Consider the following 18,681-nt stretch of genomic DNA (forward strand, 5'->3'; position numbering starts at 1 on the left):
ACGCTGCGGGGCTTGGGGCTGGCAGCGCGGGGCGGGAGGCGATGCGTGCTCCCCAGCGTGAGCTGCCTGGCTATGCGGCTGCAGAGGACCTGCACAGACAGACGCGCACGTGTTGTTTCAGAGCCCCCCCCCCCCCCCGACCTGCTGATGCCTTCTACGAGCTTTGAGTTTGCTCCGCGGGACATACAATGGGCCGTACTCCGGCGTCTGCCCTCTGTTGCCGGGGAGGGGAGCCCCAGCCCAGCGATGGGTTGAGCAGCTCTCCTCCCAGAGCAGTGCACTCAGCTCGAGCCGCTCTCGCCTGTCGTCGCCGCGGGGCCCCCCGGCGAAGCCTCATGCATATTCATGAGGCGGGGGCGGGGCACGCGGCGGATATATTCATTATTCATAAGGTTTCGCGCGCTTTTGCTGACCACGTGGTACAGTTTCGCGCGGAATCCGGCGGGGTAGGAAGCGGTGATGGCGGTGAGCGGCCGGGACGGGAGCTGGGTTGGGGCGGGTGGGCTCAATCCCCGATTCCTCCCCGCCCTGCAAGGAGCCCTGTTGTGCGTTGGTTTGTCTTTTCTAACGGGGCTGCGCTCGGTGGGGACGCTCCAGATATCGTGGGAAGTGTCCACGTGGCCCTGTCCCGGAGATGGGAGCTTTGGGGCGGATCGGGGATCTTCTCTGCAGCGTTCCCCTCCGCCAAGCCCCCTTACCCGGGTGGGGAGGAGGGGCAGCCCGCTTCCCTGTCCATCCTTACCCGCTGTCCCATCCTCGCAGGACTCCTCCGAGTCGCAGGCGGCGGTCACCAGCCCCGTGCGCAGCTCCCGTCGCGGCGATGCCTTCACGTCCAGCCCCGGCCGGGATCTGCCCCCCTTCGAGGATGAGTCCGAAGGGCTCCTGGGCACCGAGGGGCTCCCCGAGGAGGAGGAAGAAGGAGAAGAGCTCATCGGGGAGGGGATGGAGAGGTACGGAGGCCGCTGAGAGCCGGCGTCTGGGGAGCTGCGTTTGCGAATGAGGTTTTGCTGTTGGGGTTCTCAGTGCGTGCTGATGCCGAGATATCCGACAAAGTAACTTGACACAACAGTGCAATATGTCAAGCAGATATTCCCTTTATTACCCCAGCTCCTTGCTCTTGCGACCATAAATGTTAATGCTTTGTTACTCGGCCAGCCCTGCCAGCCAGCTGGTGAACTGTACAACACAGCCTTGAGTGCTGGTGTTTGTAATCCTGGTGCTGGAGCCTTTCGTACTGCACGGCAGCTCCCCTTGCTCCTTCTTGCTCACTGCAGAACATCTGTCCTGACGTGGTGGTAGCCAAGGGAGGGCTGGAGAAATGCCTTGTGGAGCTTGTCTCAATGCTCTTTGTGTGCCACAGGGACTACCGCCCCATCCCAGAGCTGGATGTCTACGAGGCAGAGGGCCTGGCCTTGGATGATGAAGATGTGGAGGAGCTGACTGCCAGCCAGAGGGAAGCAGCAGAGAGAGCAATGAGGCAGCGGGACCGTGAGCTGGAGCAGGGCATGGGCCGCATGAGGAGGGGGCTGCTGTATGGTAGGTGGAGGTGACAGAGTGGGAGAGCCTTAAATGGTCTTGGAAGTTTGTTGTTTGGACTTACTTTCTCAGTACGCTAATGGAGATGTTTGAGTGCTGTTGCATACAAATGTTTCCCTTTAAAGACTTCAGCTACTGGGGAAGCTGCAGGAACCAGGCTGGAAGTGAACTGGAGGTCGGCTGGGCCTGAGGTGGTGCTTGGTTTGTATCCCAAGCGCCAGCCTCTTTGCTTCCACAGCCTGTGCAGCCCATCCATGACTAGCCCAAGGAAGGGGAGTGGGAATCCCAACCCTGACCAGTTTATCTTCCCAACCCACAGATAGTGACGACGAAGATGAAGACCGTCCTTCGCGGAAGAGGCGGCTGGCAGAGCGGGCTGCTGATGGCATGGAGGAGGAAGATGAAGACATGATCGAGAGCATTGAGAATCTGGAAGACATGAAAGGGCATTCAGTGAGGGAGTGGGTTTCCATGGCAGCTCCCCGGCTCGAGATCTACCACCGCTTCAAGAACTTCTTGAAGACCCACGTGGATGACCACGGGCACAATGTCTTCAAGGAGAGGATCAGCGACATGTGCAAAGGTACAGCTGGCTGATAACCCTCTTTACGTGGGTACTTTGCAACTGATTCAGTCTGCAGGTACATTTTTTTCTGCCTGTCCCGTTCACTCCAGACAGCACTTTGAGAAACTGATGCTAGTAGGGATAAATGAATAATGGAAACACCATGACTATCCTCTTTGATTCTGACTAATCAGAAGGCCCCTCGTGTCTGCTGCTCATTTATATTCACATCCTAGAAATGCTGTCAAAAAGTATGTGGGGCAGCAGACAGTGGGCTGCATGCTCATGACCTGAAAGAGACAATAACTTGCTGTCTGTGGCAGTTACTTTCTCACACTGGAAACTGGATCCCCACAAACAGATCCTATGACTTTGAAAATGATGTCTGTGTTGCAGCGTTGTGTTCTAATTAGGCACTGACAGAAGCAGTCGTGGACAGAAACTCTTTGAAAGTTTTCTGAAGCTGAAATTATCATGTTTAGGAACAACTTCAGTTGTTTGTATTTCTCATTTACATTGAGTCAGAAGATGGAGTACTGGATCGTGGTCAGTGTTACACAGATAGAAAGTAAAAGGTGTTTGTCTTGCCCCATCTCAGGAGCATCAGAAGCAGAAGGTTTTTGCCAGTTGTCTCTGCTGCTATTAGCTTGTGTTTCCTGCAGATCTGTGTGAGAGTTGTTTGTTGGGCTCAGGGTCTCAGGAACATTGAGCCCGAGAAATACCTGCAGAACTGCACAGGAATAATCATACAATTAATAGTGATAAAAAAATATTAGAAAAATAACTTCAGAAGATTTTTCCATCCGTTTTCAAATTGGTGACCTCCACATTTCTCAGGGGAGGTGCAGCTTGCAGGAAACATGCTTCCGTGCATTCTGAATATCTTTTACAGGCTGTCTGAGAAGTGAGCAGGTTGAAAAAGAAATGCTCCCTTTCTTTTTCTTAAGAGAACAGAGAGAGTCTGGTGGTGAACTACGAGGACCTGGCTGCCCAGGAACATGTCCTTGCCTACTTTCTACCTGAGGCCCCAGCAGAAATGCTCAAGATCTTTGATGAAGCAGCCAAGGAAGTGGTGTTGGCCATGTACCCAAAGTATGATCGTATTGCTCAGGAGATCCACGTTCGTATCTCCCACCTCCCTCTGGTGGAAGAGTTGAGGTCGCTCAGGTAAGCAGCAGAACTACCAGCAGTGGCTGTAGGACCTACAGCAGGCTCTGGGTTGCTAAGGAGAGCTAGTCTGTAAGCCACAGTTCTAGATATACCCAACAGGATAGCTAAGCTTGTAACAGAAAAAAGAGTGATTAAGGATGAGTTGTTCCCTAAGGTAAAACACAAACGTTGATCTTCCTACCAATAATTATTTCTTAGAAAGCCTGTGGTAGTTGTGCCTTGGAGCAGAAATGCATCTGCAGGGTGTTGTGCATTCTGTGCCCTGCGGGCATCCAGTATCTCTCTTTCTTCAGGCAACTACACTTGAACCAGTTGATCCGGACCAGTGGAGTGGTGACGAGTTGCACAGGGGTCCTGCCTCAGCTGAGCATGGTCAAGTACAACTGCACCAAGTGCAACTTCATCTTGGGACCCTTTTTTCAGTCCCAGAACCAGGAGGTGAAACCCGGTTCCTGTCCAGAGTGTCAATCTCTTGGCCCCTTTGAAATCAACATGGAAGAGGTAAGAGATGTGGGTGCCTGGGAGCTGCTTAACTGCACAAACAAGGCAGGCTGCTGGTTCTGCCTGGGCTGGACAAAAGCTGTCCAACTGTCCTTCTTTCCAAGTTAGGTCAGTATATTCTGCTAAGGAAACTGGAGGACGGTAGCAAAATCCCTGATGTGGAGCATCTGGCTTTTATTCTTTGCTTTGATATTTTTAATCATCACGAGCAGAGTGCCTTTATCCCAGGAACTGATCCAGGTCGGACCAACACCACAGAAGCTGAAACTTATATGGAAAAAAGATTTGTCATCATTGTTATCTGTCACGGTCTGGAATGGCTGTTCTCAACTTCCGTCCTCCTATAGTTTTCTAGCCAAAATAGAGTAAATCTTTGAGTAGACTCTTTCCAGTGTGGTGCCTTTGAGAAGTGGCAGTGCTGAGGCCACCCAGACATGCTGGTTAACTTTTATTTTCTTGCTGCAGACAGTCTATCAGAACTATCAGCGCATCAAAATCCAGGAGAGCCCTGGGAAGGTAGCTGCTGGCAGGCTGCCCCGCTCCAAGGATGCCATTCTCCTTGCTGATCTGGTTGACAGCTGCAAGCCAGGGGATGAGATTGTAAGTACGTGGAGGGAGCACAGAGTATTTTTCAACTCCCTGACAATAACATCACGGGGGACAGCAGTAATTGTATCAGAGGAGAAGTGGGGACAGATCGTCTTCAGATACATTTGGGCAGCTACTTTCAAGGCTGATTATCTTAAAATGGAAAAAGGAGGCTGTTTGATGCTGTGCGTGCAGTGACAGGCCATTTCCTGCTTCCCAGGAGCTCACGGGGATCTATCACAACAACTATGATGGCTCCTTGAACACTGCCAACGGGTTCCCAGTGTTTGCGACCGTGATCCTGGCCAACCACATTGCCAAGAAGGACAACAAGCTGGCTGTTGGGGAGCTGACCGACGAGGACGTGAAGATGCTTGTGGCTCTGTCCAAGGACGAGCAAATTGGGGAGAAGGTGGGTCTGTCTCAAATAATACCCTTCTTTTCCTGCTGAGAGCCATCCATCGTCTGGCAGTTGGATCAGAAAGCGATGCGAGGTGTCAGCTAGCTGAACACTGGGTTGAGGGGCTATTAGAAACCTCAGTTCCCTCTGAGTGCTCTTCTGATCATCTCTCAGCTGTTGATAAACATGAGTTGTGGGAGAGATGCAAATATGACATTTCCCTCATCCTTCTGGGGATCAAATTTTCTGTTCCTCCCCTTCTTTCTCTGAGCCTCCACATGGCCACAGGCTGGAAGAATGGGTGAGAGGTTCTCAGACTGCTTATACTTGATGATTAGTCTCTCTTGCTATATCCTGAAAGCAAACTGTGAGGGGGTATTCTGAGGGGCCAATGCTTGCAGAACTGATGATGAGGGGATGTTGATGGCTAAACTGTGCTGGAGGTCGTAGCTTTGTTTGTCTCCACGTCCTGAGACCTGAATCCAATACTCCAAAGAAGAAGGCTGCTGGACTGATGTTCAACCTCACTTAAGTTGTGTTTTAACTCTCCAGTGTGGAGACTTCACTCTGTTGCCTTGGTTGCACAGTTTTTGACTGTGTTGTTTCTGGTGAGCAGAGCAGCTTCATTTAAGTCAGAGCTTTTAAAATCAGCATTCTCCAGCGTCAGACTAGTATCAGATCACCCTTGAGAAAATAAGCCTGTTGTTAATCATATTTGACCATGATTCATGCGTAACACAACCCATCCACCTATCATGTGCAGTGAATCAAGGTCCCTAGCTTCTCAACAGGTGATAACAGCCACTGTGGTGTGCAACTGGAGTCTGGAGGCAGTGGCTGCTTCTTCCAGCACCAAACTAAACAGTGTCAGTTGATCCAATAGCATCATTTTTTGTTTTGGAACAGCTTTACGTGACTCCTGGTTATGATGGTTGCCTTTGAAAAGTCCTCAGCATGAACAGTAGAAGACTCTGAAAGCAGCTCTGTAGTAACGGCAGCCATAGATCAACCCAAGCTGGTTTTCATGCCACTTTCTGCCCAGGCTGGGAAATGTTACTCCCTAGATAACCCTTTGCTTTTCCTTTCAGATTTTTGCCAGCATTGCCCCATCTATTTATGGACATGAAGATATCAAGAGGGGTTTGGCTTTAGCTCTGTTTGGTGGAGAGCCCAAAAACCCAGGTGAGTGTAACGTGTTGTGCAGGGCTGATTCAAGGGATCTGGATTTGTCTGTTGCAGTGAGAGTGGATAGGGTTGTCTCTGTGTCTTCGAGACAGATGAGTTAACAGACTGAGGGAGAACTCTGATTGAAGTGGCTGTTCCATCACACTGAAAGCTGATGTGAGATTAGAAAAGCTAAGACTGAAAACAGCTCCTGCTGCAAGCCTAGGCCTGTTTTTATTCCTCTTCCTCTAGGAAGTCATACTTGATGGCACTTTAAAGGGTTGGTCTGTTGGTGTCCTGTTTTGTTATCATCTGAAAAGAATGCATTCAACAGGGTTAGAAATGCTTTTTTACACTCAATTTAAAAAGCTGCAGTTGCAGTGGAAAGGAAAAAGCTCTGTTTTATTCCCAGTGCTTATGTGCTGCTGCATTGATCCTTCAGTTCTTTTGGTTCTTCTCAGTGTTCTTAGCCATAACAAAATATGACAACAGCTCTATCTGATTTTCCCTTGACTTTCTCTATATAATTTCTCTGCATACTCTTTGCCTTCCCTTCAGTTTTGTGGTGTTCAGGATAGGGTTGCTCTCAGGTCACGCACAGAGGACTCAGCTGCCTGTGTGTCTCTCCCATTTCTGCTGTAGGTGGCAAACACAAAGTCCGTGGGGACATCAATGTGCTTCTCTGTGGAGACCCTGGTACTGCAAAGTCACAGTTTCTTAAGTACATAGAGAAGGTGTCTAGCAGAGCCATCTTCACCACTGGCCAGGGTGCTTCTGCTGTGGGTCTCACAGCTTATGTGCAGAGGCACCCGGTCAGCAAAGAGTGGACTTTGGAAGCAGGAGCCCTCGTGCTGGCTGACAGAGGTGTCTGTCTGATTGATGAATTTGATAAGGTGAGTCCCAGCTGCATCTCTCTGGGTAAGATGAGCTGTGGAGGGGGTGGCCATAACCTTTTGTGATGAGATGTGATAACTAGGGGTGCCATCTGCCAGCAGACCGGGCTTCCTGCAGTTTGTTTAGGCCTTTGCTGCTCTGTAGTGCAGTTTGCACTCTCTTCAGAGCACCCCATGCAAGCTAGTTCTCCTTGGTGCATCAGACAACGTTGACTTGAGGTGAATCATCTTTGCTTTCTTGTAGATGAACGACCAGGATAGGACCAGCATACACGAAGCCATGGAACAGCAAAGTATTTCCATCTCCAAAGCAGGCATTGTCACGTCCTTACAGGCTCGCTGCACTGTTATTGCTGCTGCCAATCCCATAGGTAAGTGCTGAGAGCCACAGGAATACTCATACCTCCAGCACCAGTCCTGTTGTGTCAAGTACTGTGGTGCAGCTTCCCTTTCCTCTGCCTGTGATTTCTCCAGTCTGGAACACAAATCAAGCGAGCAGGGAAGTCTCCCTGTGAAGGAGATTGGTGTTTACCTCAAAGCTTCGGCCCTGAAGCCTGTGGTTGATGTTGAGGTTTGTCTCTGCTCCAGGTGGTCGATACGATCCATCGCTGACTTTCTCGGAGAACGTAGACCTGACAGAGCCCATCATCTCTCGATTCGATATCCTGTGTGTGGTGAGAGACACAGTGGACCCCGTGCAGGTAAAATCATGCTGTCAATGTGCTTGTGCTGTGCTTTTAGGATGCTCAGCTGCGGCTGCTTACGGAGTTCTGCTGTCTAGTGGGTGTCTTCAGTTCTGTTATTACACTTCTCTCTTGTAGGATGAAATGCTCGCCCGGTTTGTAGTTGGCAGCCATGTCAAGCACCACCCAGGTAGCAAGGAGGCAGGGAATGGAGACACCAGTGAGGTTATTCTCCCCAATACATATGGGGTGGAACCCATTCCTCAGGAGATCCTGAGGAAATACATCGTCTATGCCAAAGAGAAAGTCCACCCCAAACTCAACCAGATGGACCAGGACAAGGTGGCCCGGATGTACAGTGACCTCAGGAAAGAGTCTATGGTGAGAATGCTGAGGAAAGAGGGAAGAAGTATGTATCCAGACTGCAAATCAGCCTGTGGCTGCTCCAGCATATGTTGACACACTCTAGCTATTCGTGTCACAAGAATCTGTGCTGCTTTTTTTTGTGAGAGACGGCAGATCCTACAGTATCTGCTGAACAGATGCATCTTCAATTAGATGCAGAGTCTTGCTCATAGGTAATACACAGAGTGATGGGCTGGACACATGCACAAGTCTGCCAGAGCAGAGTCCTTTCATTGTGACCCAGTGTGGCAGGCCCACAGGAGATGCTTGCATTCACTCAGACCCATATGCTCTTATTATGTTACAAGATGTTCTGTGTAGAAATATCCTTCTATCAGAGGTTTCTCAGGCTCATTTCTTCCTCTCCAACAATACGTGGAATGTTTTGAGGTCAGACTTGGTGAGCTTGGGAAATTCTTTTCTTGAACATTTTTGTTTCTCCACGTAATGCTTGGTGTGAAGGTAACCTAAGGATTGCTGACCCTGGAAAGGCACTAAACACTGGCAAAGAGGGACCCCACACAGCATTTCCTAACGTTCTACCAGACTAAAATGTTAAATATTGGAGTCTGGACCACACTGTGCAGGATTTGCCAGCAGATGGCAGAGCCTACTTAACTTTACACAGTCCACAGGGGTCCAGGCACGTCTCCTACAGTGCAAAGCAGGTCCTGACCTAGAAGCCCCCAGTCTTGCCCTGCCATCTATCCTTCACTAAGGAGCTGCTCCTTCCCCTCCCTCCTTAGGCAACTGGCAGCATCCCCATCACGGTGCGGCACATTGAGTCCATGATCCGGATGGCCGAGGCTCACGCCCGCATGCACCTGAGAGATTACGTGGTGGAGGACGATGTCAACATGGCCATCCGGGTGATGCTGGAGAGTTTCATCGACACGCAGAAGTTCAGTGTCATGCGGAGCATGCGCAAGGTGGGTACCACTGAGCCAAGAACCGCACCCCTGACCCTCAGGGTCGGGCTGCAGCCCCCTTGTTTGTCCTGGCTGTGGGAAGGGGCTCCTGCAGGCTCTGTAGGGGTCTGTCCTGCACAAGCAGATGCCACACATGTACAAATGGGGAACTTTTATGCAGGAGTGCCTTCAGAATCACTGCCTGTCGCTAGTCTGTTGTGGGGCATGGAAGGGCTCTCTTAGCAGTGATGTTCTGTCAGGGCTGAGATAACAGTGAGGACAGACGTGTGTATGGGAACTACTGAACTGCAGCCTGAACCACTGATGGATCACCTGAGGTGAGCACTGAGTCAGCTGCAGGAGCACAGGTGAAGGCAATGCACTGTGTGAGCAGAAGGGGTGGAGTCTGGCTCCACCTCTCCCAGACCCCATTTAAGGGCTGACCACCACTGGGGAAGGATCTCTTGCTGGAGATCCCTCCCCTGTGGAGTTTTGAGCAAGCCTCAACCATCTGCAGAAGGTGAGCCTTTCTTTACTTACTGGTTGTCTGTTTACCACCCAGATAAGCCTTACAAACTATATCATTCACTCCGTTATTTCTTGTGGATACTATTCTTTTGGGTTACTTGCCCTACGCATGTCCCAAACCTCTGTATCTGTTGTGCTTCTCTTCTTTTGGCACTTCTCCTGCTTTGGCCCAGCACTTCCACTGCTGCCACAGCCAGTGGCAGTTTCTCTACAGTTTTTCAAGAGCTTCTCAGAGGACTGATGATCCCAGTGCAGCTCACAGTGTGGTTCAGTGAGAGGCTGCCCTTTGAGTGGCAGGGCCTGGCTCTGAACAGCTCTTGGCCAGCCACAGCCTGGCATCTATCCACAGAGTGCCTGCCCTCAGTCTGGGTGACTCGTGGCCTCTCTCTTTAGCTGCAGATTGCCAGCCAGGCGTGAGAGTCTGCTGGGCACAGGGCAGTCTCAGTTAAGGGATACTGCCCTACCCTTCCCCAAGGGCAGCAAACCTCCGCAGTGATACCCTTTCAGCCCTTGGGAGGCTTCAGGGCTCTCCAGAGATTTCTGTATGGGTGTCAGCAGCTGACAGAATTGACTTGGGTGATCCAGGGCTGTATTGTTACTGTGTGTGCAGATGACAGCTTGGCAAGGCTGAAATCCCATAAGAAACACTTAAGTGCAGGTGACAGTGGTGTCATGCGGTTCCCCTTGTGCTCTGTGGAAGAAGGATTGGTTGGTTTGGGGCACAGGAGACCTGCAGTGTGGCACTGGGTTCCTGACCCTCTTGGTTTGTCTCATCCTCCCTCCCAGACGTTCTCCCGCTACCTTTCCTTCAAGCGAGACAACAACGAGCTGCTGCTGTTCATCCTGAAGCAGCTGGTTGCAGAGCAGGTGACGTACCAGAGAAACCGCTACGGGGCGCAGCAAGACACCATAGAAATCCCAGAGAAGGATCTGGTGGATAAGGTATGAGCTTATCCTAACAAGCTTTCTGTGAGGCTGCTTCCTGCTTTGTCTTGGCAGCCTCAAACAGAGGTGTTCTCGTGGTGTATATGTCCTTGTGAGTCAATGTAAAAACCCAGTGTTACACAGTTCAGCCCAGAACCAGGCCTGTTTCATCTGTCTCTACTCCTGTCTTGCCTGGAAGTACCATATTCTTCCTCTTCAGTCCTCACATACCCCCATAAAGCTTTGAGGTCGAAGTAAATCCTGACCGTACCCTGTCAGAGATCCTACAAACCTGGATGAGGATTGGGAGCTTTGGGATAATAGCTAGTTTTAATAAGTGTGCTTTTCCTCTAGTGGAAGTAGAAGGACGAGCTGAGAGCAGGCAGATGCTGAGCCAGCATCCTCTCTTCACTCAGCTGAGCTCTGCCAATGCTCTGTTCTCCTGACCTGCAGTCTCCCCTGGTACTGCAGTTCTGGTTCCTGCTGAGCAGAGATTGCTGACTGACAAATTTTGTCTGCCCTCTGCTGTGGAAAACCACATGGTGCGTATTTTTCTGAATAAGCTCTTACCTGTCCCCCTGCTCTGTCCTCTTCCCAGGCTCGGCAGATCAACATCCACAACCTCTCCACCTTCTATGACAGCGAGGTGTTCAAGATGAACAGGTTCAGCCGTGATGTGAAACGAAAGCTGATTGTCCAGCAGTTCTGAGGCTGTCAGCAGAGCCCACCATGTGTGAGATGAAACATCTGTGCTTCTGCCCACCCAGCTGTGCTACAGAGTTCACGATCCAGAGGGACTAAGCTACACATTCTCTTGCTTGCTTTGTGCCTTATGGATTAAGGAACTGCTGAGCTGCTGGAGACATTGTAAATAGAACAGAGTTAAGTAGTTAAATGCCCAGCCAATTCTCTTTAGCAATTTTGTTCGCTGTTCTGCTTTGTAGCTGAGCCCAACAGGGAAAGAATTGCTGGCCACAGAGATGGTGTGTTTGCTGTTTATTTGTCCCTAGTTGTTAAGAGCTCATCTGCAGGAGGGATGAGTGGGAGCATTTGAAAGGCATTTGTCTGCCTCGTCCATGCCCCTTGGATTGCAAGCACCTTCAGAGATCTTTTTTCCCATCTCTGGTGACTCCACAACCTGCTGTGGGTGGTAATTGGAACTGCTTTCAGCTCTACGTGAGCAAGGCAGCTGCTCAGCTCCAGGCCTTTGCACCTGACACTTGACATTTCCCCAGGTGCCCACATGGGCTGATCTGCTTGGTTTCTGCAAGTGAAAGGAAGGGGGGGTGGAGGAAGATGAGGAATGATTCAAAACTTAAACCATTTCTAATATTAGGGCTGTTGTGGATGGGCAGAAGTGCCTTCAGAATATGCAGGGTCAGTGTCCTCAGGGAAAGGGCTTCCCCTGACTCAGTGTGTGATAACTCTGCACAGCTGTTAGCTGATGTGAATTTACAGCTCACCCAAGTCCTGGCACCTGAACTGAACAGCACCTCACATCCTTTTATTGAGATCGCTACTTGAGTATGGTAGAGAAGCCCTGAGCTGGAAATGTTAAAGGAGAGCAAGATGGGCTGATAATTCGCATGCAATTTTCTTACTGTGTGCATTTTAATACAATTAATTTTAATACAATTTGATTTCCAATACTTTTGTTTCCTTTTTTTTGTTGTATTAAGTCTTGCAGTTATGGTGGGAAGGAAGAGTGTAGCTGAACAATCTTGAGGCTGCAGCAGCTGCTCAGCAGTTTGCTGGTCAGTTATGGCCTGGGTACTGACATCCTATGTTTAGTCTTCAGGTTACGGGCACTGCTTGTGCAGATAAAGATAAGTCCTGCCTGTATTGGTTTCAGCTATTGCATGTCCTCCTTGGGGCTGGATACCAGGATATGGTTGTGCACAGTACAGTCACGTGAGTGCTGCCATTTCCACCCAGCTCCAGTCTGGAGCTCTGATCCCTCTGTGGAACTCTGTCCCCTGGGTGCTGCTGTCACCTTGAGACCATCCTAAAGCAGCACTTATCTGCCAGCTTGGCTGGGACTTGGATACCAGGGGACTTGGATACCAGTGTGGGAGCAGCAGTAAAACCTCTCCAGGGTCTGCTGAAGTGAATGTGCTTTTTCTGGTTGGATGTGGGCACTACAACATCTCCAGCCTCCTCCTGCCTTTGCTCAGGAGAATTTGTAAACTGGATGCTGCAATTCTGTGCTGGCCAAGCAGACGTGTCCCTAGCTGCCAGCATTGTGGAGTTTTGTCGTGGTGATATGTGTGTGTCCCCTCTCAGCCTGGCTGTTATTCAGGAGCTTGAACCCTGCTGGGGGCCTAGCACATGACTCTCAGCCTGAAACTGGCTCAGTGTGATTGCCTTTTCTGTCTGCCAGCTCCCTCCTGTGTATTTGTTTAACTGTTTTGGCTGGCTTTTTCCCTTCCCACTGGGTCTCTGTCTACCAGGGCTTTCTGCAGGCAGCCCTCAGAGTCACTTTCCTGGCATGCCCTCCTTGCCTGAGCTTGCCCTTTGCTCTCTGAGTGAGTGAGTGTGTCAGATCCGTGGTGGGGGGACAGCAGTGCTGCTGTGTGCCTGGAGCCCTGGGGTCAGGTCTTGCTGAAAGCCAGAGTGGCTCTTGAGCTTCGTGCACAGCTCTGCTAGCACCTCATCTGATGGCAGAGGCCATGAACAGAGGCAATCCCTGAGGAGAGAAACCTGGAGCTGTGTCCAGCTCTGTGGGAACCCTGTGGCCTTGCTGGAGAAAGTGCTGGCCCTGAGATAGCAACCCCAGCAGTAATGGGGGGTGCAACAAGCTTGTCAGATAACTGAACTGGCATCATGGCATGAAGATTGAGTCCTGTCCTCTGTGCCATCTCACTCGGTGCATGATGCGAGCTGTGGCAACAGAAGGATGCCACTGTTGGAGTCACTTGTTTGTCACTTCACTCGCTGCCTCATCTTGAATCCTCACTACATAGAGTTACGCCTTTCCACCTTGCATTGCCAGCATCCAGCAGAGCAATGAATTCTTGCAGCTGTGCCCTTGCTAATGTTGACATGAGCTGCGCGGTGGAGTGTTAATGCCAGTCTGAAGGCATGTTCCTCTTCTCACAGCCACTGAGCTTTTCAGGTTCCCTGGAGCAAACTTTGGCTGTTGACAGCATCAGGTGTCTGGTTTGGACAGGGGTGAAGATGAGTGAAAATAGATGCTGCTTTGAGCAGTGGCTGCCTCTCCAGGGGCATGTTCCAGCAGAATGGGGCAAAGATTTTACTGTAGGGTTCTGGAGATCAGCAAGCCAAGCTGCATGTGAAATAAGGAGCTGCTCCCTGAACAGCCTTGAGTTTAGTCAGTCGTGAGCACTTCAATCCTCACTGCTGAGATTTGAACACTCTGGGCTGCCTCTGATCACTTGGGGATAAAGAAAAGTTTTGGAGAGGTGAGGTTCATCCACAGCCTGGGCACGGATGGGAAGGTGATGGGCTTGCTTCCTGCAGAGCAGGCAGAGCTCTGTGATGCCAGGCAGCATCCCTTCTAATCAGCCTTGGAAGAACATCTCGATTTGAAAAGGGCACAACAGGCCAGGTCCTGATCCAGTTTAATTTGAACATGCTGTGTGCATGCTCCTAAGAGAACAGCGTGGCTCTGCATCTCATAGAAACTGTTTGACCTCAGCCCAGCATGGAGCATTCTGCCTGGATGGAGTATTAGCCTGATCCTTGTGTTCCCTGGGGACACGGGATACTCTATGGTTCTACAATATATATACATGTACATACAGTGTCTGCAGGTGCCTTCAGATAGCCAGCTAACCCAGCAGGGTATGAGTTGGGAATAAAAGAGGAAGATAGAAATCTTCTCTCTTTCTTGAGCCCTTTCCTGCCTACTGAAAGGGTTTAGCATCTTGGGAGCTTCTGCCTTTATTGTGATCATAAACAGCTACGTTATATCTCCAAGTCCTGTGTTGCACCCATGTGCTTAGCATCTGTTTCTGAGTCTGCTTGTCAAATGGCAGATGCCCTCCAAGTACAGGAAGCTCTACCTCCACTACACTGAAGATTTTTTTCCCCACGTTAATGCCATAAACACTTGGAAAAAATAGCGTATGCATTATTTCTGGACCGGTGTTATTTCAGTTTCTCTCACAGCAGACCTGGGCTGGACCTTGATCTGTCCATCTCCTGTGTGCTTTCTGAAGAGCTGGCCAGAAGCTGGTTGTCAAGAAGTTTCACAGCACAATGCTCAAGATGAAGCAGCACTATTGGACAGTGTGACCTGGTCCTAGAACAGACCGACCAGCTGCAGTTGAAGCAGGAAGGCCCCTTCGTGTGCTTATGGCTCTTAGTTGGCCTCAGCTGAACTGATCAGGTGAATTGCAGCATGCAGAGCCATTAAAACACTATGGGAATATGGATCTGGAAGTTCTGCATCTACACTTGTGGGCAAGTAGACTGCTTCCCCTTGTGCCACGCTGCACGTGGAGCACACTCCACGCTTCCTAGTACTTTTCCATCCCTGAGATACTTCACCGCTTAACAATGTAGAGCCAAAATTGGATCAGACTTCTGCTGTATTTTGCATCTATTATGCAGTTCATGCTGCCATGACTGATTTAATGTCTCCATTATCATGGAGCACTGGTCTGCCAATGACTTCAGCCATCCAGCGCACTCCTCAGCCATAACTAAACGTCTTTAGGGAGCCTCAAGGGGCTGCTGAGCACTGCATCTTTGGAGCAAAAGCTGCTTGGAAAAGCAGGCTGTGCTTCTTTCTGCTCGTCTCACACGTCGCTTCCCACTAAAGATAAGGAGGAGTGGGTCGTGGGGGAAACCTAGAGAAGCTGCCAACTTTCTCTTCTGAGTTCTCTGGTGTTCAGGGAGACTTGAAAAATAACAGTTCTGCATAAAAGATGCTGAAGATCTTCTGTCCCATCAAACCATGCAGAAACACAGCAGTAAGAGTGCCAGCAGTCCCTGTAGGACAGTATATGTTTATTCTCAGAGCCAATAGATATTAGACCTCTTCAGATGCAGGCTGCTCCCTGTGCACTGGAGCTGACTGCATCCCAACTTAGCCAACTGCTAAGGAACCAGGAGCTTCTCTCAAAGAAGCATTGAGTGCTCCAGTTTAGCAAGGAAAAGCACATGAGCTACTCAGGGCTTTTTCCAGAGAAGGCCCTTTGTTCATTGAGTGTCCCACGCTCCCTCTAAACACTATCTCAGGTCACTGTACAAGGAGAAAAGCCATTGGTGTCTGGGCATTGTGAGTACTAGTAGGCCTTTATAACCCTGAATAGCATCACCTAGGTTCACCACCCCGCCCATGGCCCAAGTGCTCTATTTAAGCTCCACCTGGGAGTAGAAATATTATTATCCATCTCTGCTGAGCTTTAGTTTGTTTATGCTTCTGGTCCTGCAAGTCTGAGGTTTGCTTGCTCTCATGACATCTAGTTTTCTGTATTTTTGCAGGTTTTTCCATCCTTCTGCAACCTTTTCCAAAGGGGGAATTTGGGCTCTGCTTAGGAACTGAGTTTCTAAGCTTAGTGAAGAAATAAGGGGTTTTTACATTATGCAGAAACCTAACTCAAATGATGTGAAATAGCCTCAAGAGATCACGTCCTTCCTGGCTGGGAGCTCAGTGGTCACCCCTTGTACCAGCTGAAGGCTGTGACCATCCCTCTGCATGCTTACTGCAATGGAATTGGGTTGCTCTTCCTCTAGAGCAGGGAGCTCCATCCCTGTGATATGAGGGAACCAGCTTTGGCTTTCAGCTGGAGAGCTGCCTGCCACCTTGCCTCAGGTAGCTCAGTTAAAGGTTATTCTGGCCCCTTAATCAAATTCAATATAGCTTTGTTTCCATCTGCCCTCTAGGAGTCCGCTGAGGCTTGCTGTCAGAGCCTGCTGCAGAATGGCACTGCTGTTAATGCAGCAATCAGCTCTGCTTTAGAGAGGAGAGACACGCGGACCAGCAGGGAAGGGAAGCACGTGAAAACTGGGAGGAAAAGTAAACCACAACTCACGCTTGCTCTTCTACCATGTGGTATCAGGGCATGGGAAGCAAGCAGGATTGGTAACAGCAATGTGTCCCAGGTGAGAAGCCTCCCCTACGAGGAGGAAGATGGTGCAGATATGAAGAAAGGCTCGGAGTGATACAGAAGGTCTTGCTCCTGCTCCTGGGCTCTCTGTAGAGGAGATTGAGTTTCCCTTTAATTACAGCACATCCTGGAAGGCACCAACTGCCTTCCAGGTCTCTCCTCTTGAAGTGATTATGTCTTCTCCAGCAGGATTTTTGGATGAGAGCAGAAGCCACAGAGCAGCTGCATGCCTGTGCTATAGAAGAATAGTGGGTGCCCATTCCTTCTCAGTGCAGTCAAAAATGTTTCAGTATTCCAGCTTTAAAAAGGCTAACTCAGCAAATGAGCTTATATAAAGCATGCCAGAGACTCTGAAATAAATACACATCACAAAAAGGGAGAGGTTAAATCCTTCCTTGAGCCTAAGAAAGGAGGGGCAGGGGAGCCTGAAGCCCTCCTCTCAAGGTGGGATGTGGGGCCAAAAAGCTGCTCAGCCTCACAGCGCATGGGGTTAAATAGCTGAGTGTGCCACGAACCTGCTGTGTCACAGCCTCTGTCCCAAAAAGCCAGCACTCAGAGTAACTGGGCGAGGTCTGAAAGCAGCTTATTTTCTTTCACCTGCTGTAATATGCCCCAGATAGCTTTCTGTTGTGTGGACTACTGAGAGAGGGCAATCAGCACAGGGTTAAACCCTTTCCCTAGTCCTAGTGGCACCCTACGTTTCTAACACTGCAAGAGCTTACTGTCTGACTGCTTATTTGTTCTGCTTATTGTTTATTTTCTCTCTCTGCTGAGCAAGGGCAATAGATCACTTTCATCTTTGTAGGTGAATTCACTTTTGCTGTATTTAGGAGAATAAAACATCTTAACAGCATAATTCCAATTAACGTGGCACTTTTGCCTTTTCTTTCAAACTGGAGCTTCAAAACAAGTTCTGCTTCTGCTGAGATTAGGCTTGCGTTTAATTTGTTTTTAATTAACAACTTCTAGGCACCAAAGTCTTTCCCATAGCTATCACCTCATTCCTCTGCTTCGGTAGCTTTTGTTTGCAGGTACTGTCGAACACGGTGTCCCTTAAATTGAAATCAGAAAGCTGGTTGAATTTCCTGGAGGCAAAAGCTGTTACGGTAACTTACGGGGAGAGGCAGCAGAAGGATTTCCAGCTTCGGCAGCCTAAAATACACACTTCCCTTTTGATTCCCTCTAATAGACATAACTGTGAAATTGAACAATTCTGAAGGAGAACAGATCACGGTAACACCTTGGAAAGTTTCTCCTGCTATTGCCTTCCTCGATGGCTTTGAAGCAGCTATAAAAAAGCAGTCAGTACAATTGCAAAGCCCCTTTTACCAAACATTGTTGGAGAACAAACCCAGGTAGGGGGGCTGGAGAAGATCAAAGGAGAAATGGCAAGCCGTTGCCTATAAAGCTGTCAGTACCTCGGGGGAGCTGAGCCAGCCGTGCCTATCAGAGGCAGTGCAAGGCAAAGACATTGGCTGCACTGTATTTAGGTTCACGTTGCTATTAGAGAGCACTGGTGTTGCCCACCCCTACTGGCTGTTCTGTGCTTTGCCGCCTGATCGATGTCAGCACTGATTTTATTTCATTTTCTTGTCTAAGACACTTCTCTTTTCCAGGAGCCTCATAGGAAGCATGCACAGTTCCCCTTCCCCTGATGCAAGGCCGTGTAATTCACGAGGGCATCTCTGCGCTTCCTTTGATGCCATTGGGCTGCTGGAGACACTGGATCCAGTTTCTAAGATTGGGGGGCTGGATGTGGCAGGGTCAGGAGATCTGAAAGGCTCTTAGTTTCTTGCTCATAGTGAGCCACCTGCATGCTGAGACGGCCAAATTACCAGCAGAAGAAGCGAAAAAATGACAAGAGCATTCATTACATGCCACGCATGGGCTAGAGCCTGAGTGCACTGAGGGGTTTTTATCTCAGCAAAGGACTAAGCGGCGGCTCAGAAGTTCCTGCTGCATTTCCTGCTCGGTGGGGGCTGGGGGCTGCATTGATTCTGGAATAAAAAGGACTTTCAGAGTGCTGGAGGATGTGGTCCAAAAGAAGGCTTTGGTTCAAGCCTGCTGGCTTTGCTTTGGGTAACGGGTGCTGCCAGCCTGTCACCTGCCCTGGTGAGGTAACTTCTGCCTGGGGATGGGTGACAGAGGGGAGAGAATAGCCAAAAAAAGACCCCAAATGAAATAAAGTTAGAAAAAATGGAGTTAATTGCCCCAAGGGGTGCTGATGGTCTGGCGGGAGCTACAGTCCTGACTGTACCAAACACCCGGGGCTGTTTGGCTCAGCATCGCAGCACCACTGAGGGTGGAAAAGACCTCTAAGAACACCGAGCCACATACAC

The 18,681-nt window shown here is 49.8% G+C and overlaps 1 protein-coding gene across 1 annotated transcript; it reads left to right on the plus strand.

Moving 5' to 3' along the window:
* The first annotated feature begins 430 nt into the window (after positions 1 to 430).
* Positions 431 to 11,914, plus strand: MCM2 (minichromosome maintenance complex component 2). Its single transcript, XM_065749336.1, has 16 exons — positions 431 to 465; positions 763 to 950; positions 1,361 to 1,536; positions 1,856 to 2,119; positions 3,049 to 3,268; positions 3,565 to 3,772; positions 4,238 to 4,372; positions 4,581 to 4,772; positions 5,849 to 5,942; positions 6,567 to 6,817; positions 7,062 to 7,188; positions 7,406 to 7,518; positions 7,639 to 7,881; positions 8,652 to 8,834; positions 10,128 to 10,283; positions 10,864 to 11,914. Exons 1-16 carry the CDS (start codon positions 460 to 462, stop codon positions 10,972 to 10,974), a joined length of 2,667 nt encoding a protein of 888 aa, XP_065605408.1. The 5' UTR covers positions 431 to 459; the 3' UTR covers positions 10,975 to 11,914.
* Positions 11,915 to 18,681: the final 6,767 nt, after the last annotated feature.

The sequence above is a fragment of the Cyrtonyx montezumae genome, unplaced genomic scaffold (genome assembly GCF_038088225.1).
Source record: "Cyrtonyx montezumae isolate F1298 unplaced genomic scaffold, pur_monq_1.0 scaffold_6, whole genome shotgun sequence".
Classification (NCBI taxonomy): Eukaryota; Metazoa; Chordata; class Aves; order Galliformes; family Odontophoridae; genus Cyrtonyx; species Cyrtonyx montezumae.